The sequence below is a fragment of the Pagrus major genome, chromosome 24, assembly GCF_040436345.1.
Source record: "Pagrus major chromosome 24, Pma_NU_1.0".
In the NCBI taxonomy this organism is placed as follows: Eukaryota; Metazoa; Chordata; class Actinopteri; order Spariformes; family Sparidae; genus Pagrus; species Pagrus major.
This window is the reverse complement of record NC_133238.1, coordinates 3,720,589-3,731,947: the sequence shown is the minus strand read 5'-3', so window position 1 is coordinate 3,731,947 and position 11,359 is coordinate 3,720,589. Positions and strand designations below refer to the sequence as shown.

The following is an 11,359-nucleotide window of genomic DNA, read 5'->3' as shown; positions in this document are numbered from 1 at the left end:
GGGAACTAAAGATATCTAGAACAGGAATAACTGATAAGCAGAAATCAATAAGGGATATCTGAAAGTAAAATTATGACTCCTCATTCGTATTGTACTACACATATGTAATGATAAACTATAAACTATGAATGTCATTAGTCTTAGGAAGACTGAACTTGTGGATATCTGAAATGAAAATTGTGGATAGGAAAAATGTCACTGGATATCTAAATGTTCTTTTTGACAGGAAGAATTAAATTACGGATATCTGCAATATATATCCAGTGTAGCTATTACGCGTTTAAACGTATGTGTGCATCTTTCAGACAGTTAGCCTACTCTTCAGACTAAATTTAGCCCCCCGGTCTAAAATAGTTCCTTCCATCAGTGAGAGACATCTGAGTGGCGCGAGCATCAGCAGTGTGCATGCTCAGTCTCCCAGTGCGCGCAGCGGGACCAGACTGACAACCAGTCTCGAGGCGGACAGTCTACAGAGCAGCCAGCGCTCATGTTCTGCTGTGTGGCGTGAAGCTGGAGCACGCAGCCCGGAACCCGCCACCCCTCCGCTGGGCTGGACCGGAGCAGCCAGCCCTCTGGACCGATGTCCTGGCCGAAATGTCCCGACACATTTATATACGGAACAAGATTGGCGAGGGCATCCAAGCGCCCATATTTCAGGTATGTCATTTATTTTACCTCCTTAAAAAATGAAACTAAAAAAATAACAAATAAATAAAAACACTGTAACAACGTGCAAGGATTCTTAGCAGGGGTTGGAGTTGTTTCATTCATTGTTTCAATCACAAACTCTCATAACTTCTGTTGCAAATATCTACTTTTGATCATGGACACAATTTGCCTACAGAGGAGCAGGGAGGGACACTTTGACACTTTATAATGGGTGTAAAATTTGCATTGTCAAGCAGAGAAACACTTTTCCTAACTTTGTAAGCCTAAGTAGGCTATTAAAATAATAAAATTAATTAGCTTAATCAACAGCTTTCATTTGAATAAAAATAGGCTACTACTAAAATGTAAGGTTGAGGAAGTTCATCCCGTGATGTGAAGACTACTCCTCAATTCTGTTGTAATTCTTCATTCGCCTCATTGATAAATATGTAAAATTACAGTTTGACGTGTAAAACAGCAGCTGGACTCACATGCTGTAATTCAAGAAATTATTTTATTGTGACTGCCCTGGTCACCAGGATAAAATGTGAGCAGTAAACGTTTCTGCAAACATTTCTGGTGAGCTACCGTATTTACATTTCCATAAAATGTGTCATATCAGGTTCACATTACACGTTTATTACCTGAAATTCATTTCAGGAGATGGACTGGTGGTGGTGGAGTTACAGGCGAGAAGGTTATTACGCTTGTGATCATAGTTCAAGTCTGCATTACAACATTTGTAAGTGTGAAACCACTAGATATATCTGATGAAGGGCATGGTGTTCCAACATGTGTAATCATGACGTCAATGGATATTTTTAATGAGGCCTCAGGACACTTCCTGTTTCCACATTGCCGTGTTTGTGGCAATCAAAATGGATAGTTTGAGCCAAAACATGATGTTTTTTGCCTTAACCTCACCAGCGCATAAGCACAGCATTGTGAGAAAAATTGAAAATTGGACCCAAAGAAACCTAAAGCTGTAACATAAAGAAATCTAAAGGCTTTACTTATCTGTGAAATGTACTGGTAAATGTACAACAATTATTCTGGTGATTTGGTTGATTGTAAATATTTTATGGATTTATGTTGTGCAATTTCATAACCGAAGGAATGTGTAGACATGTAAAGTAAAGTAAACATGTGTGCATTTTCAACCTAAAAAACAAGACTGTCTCAGTCTTCTGAGTCATTTATTCAATCAGTGACATGATACTTACATACATATATACATACTACTTCACCTCATTATTAAAAAGAAATCTCTGGCATATGCAACACTGAACCATATAAACTTAATAGGTTATCATGCATAGGGCTGCATGATAAGATCCAAAATCCATTGTGATTATTTTTAAAGTTATTGTGATATGATTCACAATTAGTGGGAATAAGCATTTGTTCATCGCGATTGTCATTTTCACAGAAAAAACACAGGGACAATGCACAATACGTATATTGTATCAGATGTAGCTAAAAGCTATTTTCTATCTGTGGTCCCTGGGTGGAGACTGCCACTGCTGTACAGGTTACAGATAATAGGGTTCAATTATAGTAAACCAAAAACCTTACAGTTAATACAATCGGTAAAAACAAGCGAATAAGACAAAACCAAAAGAACCAGACAGAACACATTCAGTGCTAGTACTAGCTCTATTCGCTGTCTTTTAAGTTAATGTCTACAGACCTGGTTGTCCTTTAGCCATGTTTTCAGACATACTTTTAAATGTTTAAAAGTACTGCACTCTTTACTCTGATGCTCAGTGGTAAAGAGTTCCACATCCCACCTGCATTTACTGAGAAGCAGCTTTGACCAAATGTTGTTTTTCTGAAAGCAACATGACAGTCCCCTCTAGGCTTGTTCTTGAGCCTGCCTTGTTACAAACTGTTTAAGCAGTTGTGGTGCTAAATTGTGGGTGATCTTATAAACCAACATTTGCAATAAACGAGATTCAAATTTCTGACTATATTGCAATAATGATGAGAGTTGTTTTTTTATTCATGATTTTTAACATTTGCTTATATAGACTAAGAAGAGGCTGTAATAATGTAGTACTTGTACTACTACTAACGACCAGACTGTATAGTGAGAAATGTGAAAATATCTTGGCATGCATGTACATCTTTGCTGCATCTGTACTCATTTGATTTCTTATGAATCTAAAATGAGAAAGGTTATGTTTTATGGTTTTTGAATTTTTTTTTTTTTTAAGGTTAGATTGCTGTCCATAATCACACCTAGATATTTAACGTGCTGAACAATCTGTACCCTCTGTCCTTTCACAATGATTTCAGGAGGAGGGGAATTGCTTCCTAATACATCCTAACTGTTTTGGACAAATTCAATGTCAAGCATGAATATGTCATCCTATCTGCTAATTTTTTCATGACACCAGGATGATCTGACATTTACTGGGCTTTCACACATCTGGTGAACAAAGTTTGTTGGCCAGGGCATCTCTGCAGCACTACAATCCTTCATTATAATGCTGTTTGTCACAGATTTTACCTTTACCTAAAAATTACACTTGGTTATATTGCTAATCGTAAACAGCCCTAATACTATACATAAAAAAACACCCATTACTCTTTGTAAGATGTTTTCATTTATAATCTCACATTTCATTTGAACTGAAATACAGTACTCTCCTGGTACCTGTGTATACATCAGGCTCTTAAAATCCTGTAAACCAGCCCTGGTCTCCCCGTCCATGTATATTATTTAAATAGGTTATTATTATTATTATTTTTATTATTATTGTTACAGTTGGTTCAATAGTGACAGTCTCCTTCCTCAGAAGCAGCCCCATGGTGGGCTTCAGTGACAATAATCAGCTGTAAAAATGTAACATTTAAAATCCTAAATGGGCTTGTTTTTTTTGCAGCCTACTGACCACTCAAAGCACTTTCACCCATTCACACACACATTCATACACTGACAGCAGAGACTGCCATGCAATGTACCAACCAGGATTTTTGGCAAAATACCAATGGGGGCTTTTCGGGTTCAATATCACGTTTGAGGGTACTTTGACATGCAGCCGGAGGATCAGAGGATTGAACCACTGACCTTCTGATTAGTGTGCCACACTCTCTAGCTCCTGAACCACAGTCACCCCATTTTATTGAAATAAAATGCTGCTTGGTGGTTCACAGTTTATACTAAATATAACAGATAATAACATTTTTTATTTCAAGGAGTTAATGTTGTTTCATGTGTCAACACCTCATTTAATTATCATATTTTGTCACAGGTTCTATAAAGAGAAGGAAATGTATCAGCCCCAGTTAGATACCTGATAACTCATTTTTCTTCAGCTTAATTGATCATTGGAGGCTACAGGCTGATATTAATAGCAGGATATTTATTGACCTAGCTAACTATTATCCTTTCTTGTCTATTTGTTGCTTTTGGCTGTTGGCTTGAATTGAGAGACAGAAGAGCGATGGTGACCCAGATTAATGGCCCTGTTTTATGAATTCAAGGAAGTAGGTTCTGACTTTTTAACGGTGACATTGTCATTAACTCTGGAGACTTGAGCAGAAATGGGGCAAATAACTGGCAGATAATTAATTTAGATCCCTGGAGATCGACTCTGCTGGTATATTTGGACCTTTTGGAAGAAGAAAAGAAAGAAAGAAAGTCAGGAGGAGCAGAAAAAAGTAGATTAGTATAGGTAGTATAAGGCAAATGTGATCAAATGTCATGCAGATACATACAGTATAAGATACATTTGGTTGTGTCACATGAGTCTTCTGGGTGCTGTGGAATTCATGGTTGGCTGCTAAATAACCGCTGAAAAGAGACTGCAGGAGAAATAAAAGGAGATGGAAAAAGACAGGCTTACACGTGTTTTATGAGACTTGGAAAGATGCCATGCTAAGCTACCAAAACGCAGTTAAGGAAGCAAGAACAACCTTCTTCTCCAACTTAATTTGAGCAAATCACTCCAACCCCAGAATTGTATTTAAAGTCATAGAGTCAGTAATCACCCCCCCTCCTTTTATTGATGACTCTCAAGAAAGGTGTGAGGACTTTTTAAACTATTTCAAAAACAGAGTCAACAATATCAGGCAAAACATTACCCCCCTGGACCAAATTTTACAGACCAGTAGGGACATCCATAGTCATTTTAGCTGTTTTGAACGAGTTTTATTGCCCTTTTTAACTAAACTCATATCACACATGAAACCAACTACTTGCAGCCTTGATTTTATCCTCACCAAGTTTCTTAAAGAGGTTATTGACACTGTTGGACCCAGTATTTTATTAATTATTAACAGCTCCCTAAAAAGTTTTCCACCCTCCTTTAAACATGCTGTGGTCCAACCTCTTTTAAAGAAACCAAACCTTGACCCTTCGGTTCTTAACAATTTTTGGCCAATCTCTAAGCTGCCATTTTTATCCAAGGTTTTAGAGAAAGTAGTTTCTACTCAACTTTTAACTTTTATGTCCCACAATAATATCTTTGAGAAGTTCCAGTCTGGTTTTAGAGCTCTACACAGCACAGAAACTGCCCTCCTCAAGGTCACAAATGACCTTCTTTTAGCAGCCGACAGGGGAGAGAGCGCAATTTTAATCCTTTTAGATCTAAGTGCAGCTTTTGACACTGTCGATCATGCCATTTTACTAGACCGCCTGAAAACCTGGGTTGGCATCAAGGGTACTGCTTACCTTTTAGATAGAACCTTGTTGGTCACCACAGGTAATTACTCTTCAACCACAACGCCCATCACCTGTGGGTTCTATTTTAGGTCCGATTTTAGGTCCGATTTTATTTTCTATTTATATGCTCCCACTCAGCCAGATTATCAGACAACATAATGTTTCCTTCCACTGCTATGCAGACAACACAAATATACCTACCGCTGAGGCCCGGTGACCCAGGAAGCCTAGCTGCTGTCTTAGACTGTCTTACAGATATCAAACATTGGATGGCTTTAAATTTCTTACAACTCAATAGCTCGAAAACTGAAATCATACTGTTCAGCCCCCCAAACCATACCAGCCTTCTTCAGCAAGCCCTTGGTCCCCTGTCCGCCAACATAAAACCCACTGCACAAAATCTTGGTGTCCAATTTGATTCAGAGCTCACTTTCATCCCGCACGTCCGCAAACTGGTCCAGGCCTGTTTTTACCAATTAAGATCCATTTCTAAAATCAAACATATGCTCTCATGCCCCAACCTGGAAAAAATCATTCATGCCTTCATCTTTTCCAGGTTAGACTACTGTAACTCCCTTCTCTCCGGTATCAACCAAAAATCACTCTCTCGCCTCCAACTAGTACAAAATTCAGCAGCTAGGCTTCTAACCGGTTTTAACAGACGACATCACATTTCCCCAGTCCTAGCTTCCCTTCATTGGCTCCCCGTCCGTTTTAGAATTGATTTTAAGATTTTACTGATCACTTTTAAAGCACTTTTGGGGCTGGCCCCGAGCTACATAAGACATTTTAATTCCTTATGAGCCAGCGCACAGCCTTAGAGCCTCGGGCGGGGCCCTTCTAACCGTTCCGAAGTCGAGGTTAAAAACCAAAGGTGATCGGGCCTTCGCCATCAGGGCCCCTCGGCTTTAGAACGCCCTGCCTGAGGAGATAAGGCTCGCAGGATTGGTAACTTCTTTTAAATCACTTCTTAAAACCCATTTTTATAGACTTGCTTTTATGTGATGTCGTCCTTTTACATTTGCTCCTACCGTTTGAGTTGACTATATTGATCTAATTGTTTTGTTTAGGTAACCCATATCTCCCCCCCCCCCCCCCCCCCTTATTCTTTTTCTTATTCTTTACTTTTGTTCTTCAATTACTTCTCTCGAATCTGTTTGTCCTCTACAATTTTGCTTTGTCTTTGTCAAAGCACTTTGTAAAACTCTGTTTTTAAAAAGTGCTACATAAATAAAGTTTATTATTATTATTATTATTATTGTTATTATTATTATAAAGTTGACTTTATTGTACTGTTGACATCAGAACCATTTAAGTCCATGTGGAAAAGAACGTCAGTCAGATGTCTAAAGTGGATGTGCATAAATGTTGCCTTGTACTGAGTATTAGTCGTGGCTTTACTGAATGTTTTACTCGCATAATAAAATCATAAAACATACGGATGTAACAGATGGTCATGATGAAAACTTGAAGACATATAGATAAAAGTATTTCTGCTGGTTAAGATCTTGTCTTTCCCATACAGGTGAATCGAGGGACTTATTCCAGGAGGAGCCGTCTCAAGAGGTCTGATGGCAGCACCACCTCCACCAGCTTTATCCTCAGACAGGTACTGGAATGCAAACAGAGGCATAGTATGTAGAAGAGAAATCAGTGAATGTTACTGGCTGTATTAGTATGGATTGTCACCAACTTTTCTGACTTTTTATTCGATTTAAGGATTTGATCCATACATTGCTTCTCTTTCGAGATTATTACATATAACATACTGTATGTTGCATCATGCATCAGGTGGTTTCCTGCTGAGATGGTAACAAGGTTCTACAGTCCTTATGAATGATGTCATTCATATATATATGTATATATGCAGATTTAGATGTGCACACCTGACCTGAAAATGGTGAAATTATGTCCACCTGATTTTCAGATATGTGTTTGTGGCATTTGCGGTGTTCCCTATGGGTCATGCCTGAAGATTTCTATAGTTTTATGATGATTGGACCAGTTGTAATTGAGCTATGGCTAGTTTATTCTAAGCCCTGCCCTTTGTGAGAATATTTTGACTGATAGCAAGCCATGTGTTTTGACCGATCGTACTCGTTTATGATAGAAATGTATATCTCTGACCCATGATGCTGTATACCAAATCTGATGCTGATTGAGTTAAATTTGAAAAAGATGTCACCTTACTGTTTTGCAATAGGACTTGCTGTGTTTGGGCTGTGGCCTTTTGAAAATTGCATTTGTAATAGAGCGGGACAGAGGTCGAAAGGGTGGGTGTGTATTACGCCGGGGCTGCAGCTCGTAGGCCGCTGTATCGGACTGCAACAAAAGCAGACACTGGTGGCAGGCTCAGGAGCACTTGGATGATCACTTGCTTAAAGAAAAAACACTGAACGCTGGTTTCGACTGACGTCTTCTAACACTATGGTAACAGAGGCCTGACCACACAGCTAATAATGACTATACTGCACATGTAATGAAATGCACACGTACAGTCCTGTCATTTACTCGTGTGCCAGGGCCGAGGGGCTGTACTGCACCTGACCTACACACTCAAAACAAGAAATTAGGCTACGAGTTACACCACAGGGACAGAACTCACAAATTATAAATCTATATTAATTTATATGTGATGTGTGACGTGTGACGTGTCAAAACTCTTGCACACAGAGTCAGTTGGGAGTATAATCGAGGACAGTATTTCAGGAGCTTCTACTTCTACTACTTCTACATTTTCAGTTACAAAAATATTCACAGTAGAAAATACATTATAACAGTTACAGTGCACAGCAGCAGCTTTGAATAAACAACCAGTCTACCTGCTGCAGTTACGCTGTCTGTTATCATCTGCTCAAAAAGTGACCCGTGCTATGCACGAGGTTCACGAAAGATCGCACCAGGGCAATAAATATGTTCACGTATGTATGAGACACAATTCAGTCTCTACTGGGTCAATGTGCTGCTAAAGATTTTGTAATGACAAGATGTTCTCATTTATTTTGCTCTCTGTGCTACTCCTTCATGCATCAGAATCTCTGCAGACACAAAATGAGGCACAGAAAGAGAGTTGTGTATCCAGTGACCTCATTATAACTATCCCATTGATCAGTAATGAGAAATACCACTTCTTTAAATTGTTTTGCAAATAAGAACTACATTTACAGCATCTTCTTATTTTAAAGGGCATATTATTGGTATATCCAACATTGAATCTGTGGAACATGAAGCATTTTTTTCAAAGAAATACATTTAAATCAAACTGCAATTTTCTAAGTTGAAACAATTCCAGCTCCTCCTCCTTCCCTGTGCAACCAACCACCAACATTTCAACTGCATTTCAGGGAATGTGTTCCACCTTTTTTGCTGTCTGCATGGATTGTTGTATCTGTATGCTGCCGAACTACAAACAAAATCTTGTCCCTAACACTACAGTGTTAATTACCATTCTCTTACTGGACCCATCATACACACAGGTGATTCTCCTGGAAACCCCCTTTCCCAACTCTGGGAACCTGGCACATTAGACTGGGATCAAAAATCTGCCTGTGTAGCAACAGTGACTTGAAACCAATTCTTCTATCCTTGCAGCAACCTCTGAACAAGACTTTTGACTGAATGTGATGAGCATAATGGCAAATGAATTACAAAGTTACATAGTTACCAAGTGTAGAACATTCCATTTTTCTAACACTTTCCACCCTTGAGTTATTAATTTGAGCTTTATATTGGATTTCTAACATGTTACAATACTGCCATCTACTGATCATGTATGGTTAATTATTTCCAGTAATAATACGTATTTAGACTTAGTTACAAAGATATATTTATATCAATTAGTAAAGGAATTGTTGTGGAATCTCCATTTATTTAGAAGTAGTGTCAGAAATGATAGTCTGATGCATAATGATAATATGTTTCTGCATGATAAATTGCCCCAAAAGAGTAAATCATGGATTAATTTATTGTTCCGTCTCCCTTTCACTGCCAGTTTCACATCTAGATTATGTAAAATATTTTAATGGGTCATATGGATGACATATATATGATTTTTTTTGCACATAAAACTTCATGTTTTAAAAATGTAAAGTTTCTGAGAGTTTCTGGCCTTTTCACCGTCTGTCTAATCCCTAACCCTCAGATAAAGAAAGGAGAGGACAGAGTGAAATTAGTGAAATGACCAAAACCACAGTCCTCCAAGGATAAAATCAACTGGAAAACGGGGGGTTTTCTTTTTTTGTGCTGTTTAGCGTTTACTGCTTTTTGCTTCTGTTGGGTTTTGGTATTTCTCTTTTCCTTGTTTTTTGTTTTTCTGCACTTCTACCACCTACACGACCCACCACTAAGCTGCCTCTACTGGAAAAGTCTGCTGGCAGGCTTCCCTCGCCAAACAGCTGAAGAGAGTCTCCGGTAAAACTTGTCACCCAGCCACCACAGGGCACCACAAGGGGAAACACCGCCGGTAGTCCATTATGATGAGGTTTCTGGCCACAACGTTCAGCACTATGGGCTCAGAGCTCATCTACTCTCTCTTCTACAACGGCCTTCACAGTTCCAAGTAGGCACTGTAACTGCCGCAGAAAAATGTACAGTGTTTGCCAACAATTATAACTTCTTAATGACACTTTATATTAGTTCAGCTGTATTTTATCATATTGTCATTTATGTGCTGTTTTCCAGAGATATTAATGCTGTTTTTTTTGTTGTTGTTGTTGTTTTGTTTTTTTTGAAAATGACTTGTTTTTCAGAGTTTAATTGGGTTTTAGGGTATGTTGGCCCCACCCACTGTTTAGCCAGTGAACTACACTGAATGGACAACATGTGGTGTCCACATGGTCAATTAGAGAATACCTGTGATGCCAGAAGCTAACAACAGAAGCTAGATGCAGGAAAAAGTTTGGCAGGGAGAATAAGGGGACATTAAAAGACTAACAACTCCTAAATTATAATATTATAATAAAGAGCCAATAAATTAGTTAATTCCCAATCTGATTTAACACTTAAACAGGTACCGTCCAGAAAGAACAGGACGAGAGGCTGAGGACTCACGAGAAACAATTTATTCATAGAATTGTAGAGGGTTAAAAATAAAAAAAACATTTGTAAAAAGGGGGTCCTAAAGCTACATGATAGCAATATTAAAACAATGAGTTGTGCAGTTAGCTAGACACTGATATAGTCACTTGATATAGATAGCAAAGATACACTGGGGGAAATTTAGGTGCTACCAATATATTTTACTCCATAGGGCAAAACACGTTAAGAATCACAACACACAGGGAATATCAGGCACATTAACACCACCGTTACACTACTACCTATTTAGTAATGCTTACTATGTGCTCTTCAGGGACATGGTATAATAATGTCTTTAAGTAATGCCTGGCGTCCCTTCACACTGTGCCTGCCCTTCCGTGTCCTGCAGAGTTAAGAGTCCTAAAGGCATCCCCGTTACAGTGGCCCCCATTTTAAAAGGTGACAAATTACAGCCACGTTCTAAACACTGTTTGAACTACTTGGTTATTCGCAGTGTGGGGCAGCTGTGAGTTTCTAGCTGAGGTAGCAAGGGTTAAATTTACTGACTTTGGAAAGTGAAAGGGATTAGTGTGATGCATTGCTGTGCTTCTTTTGGGCCGCCTTTGACTATGTTAGGCTCTCCTGTTGATGATCTAAAGTCGATGGTGGGGTGCCAGGACTATTTAATTCGGTGCTCATGGTTTGACTAGCTGGCTCAGGGACAGTGGAGGAGGGGGCCTGAAGTCTCAACTGGTCGGGCTCGATGGTGATTACAACTCCCTCTGAGTCACTGTCATCATCACCCATGTTATAATTTGACTGTCGAGGTGGGTCGTCTGTCCGGCCAGGGTCAGGTAAAGGTTGCTTTTGTGTCATAGGCATGCTTTGGTAACAGTTGGCAACACTCTGAGCTCTGACCTTTTATGATTCTGTTCTGGACCAGCACCATCTCTGGGGCATATTTTGTAGACTCTTCCTTCGTCATCCAGGTTATTCACAACCACAACTGGGTCCAAGGAATCCTGA

The 11,359-nt window shown here is 39.1% G+C and overlaps 1 protein-coding gene across 4 annotated transcripts in view; it reads left to right on the top strand.

The window, feature by feature from the left end:
• The first annotated feature begins 594 nt into the window (after nt 1-594).
• Nucleotides 595-11,359, top strand: part of LOC140992056 (voltage-dependent L-type calcium channel subunit beta-4-like) — a 72,720-nt gene continuing 61,955 nt past the window's right edge. For all 4 annotated transcript variants that reach the window (XM_073462286.1, XM_073462284.1, XM_073462285.1 and 1 more), the window contains exons 1-2: nt 595-657; nt 6,843-6,926. In XM_073462286.1, coding sequence (XP_073318387.1) covers nt 595-657; nt 6,843-6,926 — 147 coding nt within the window. The remainder of the gene's footprint in view (nt 658-6,842; nt 6,927-11,359) is intronic.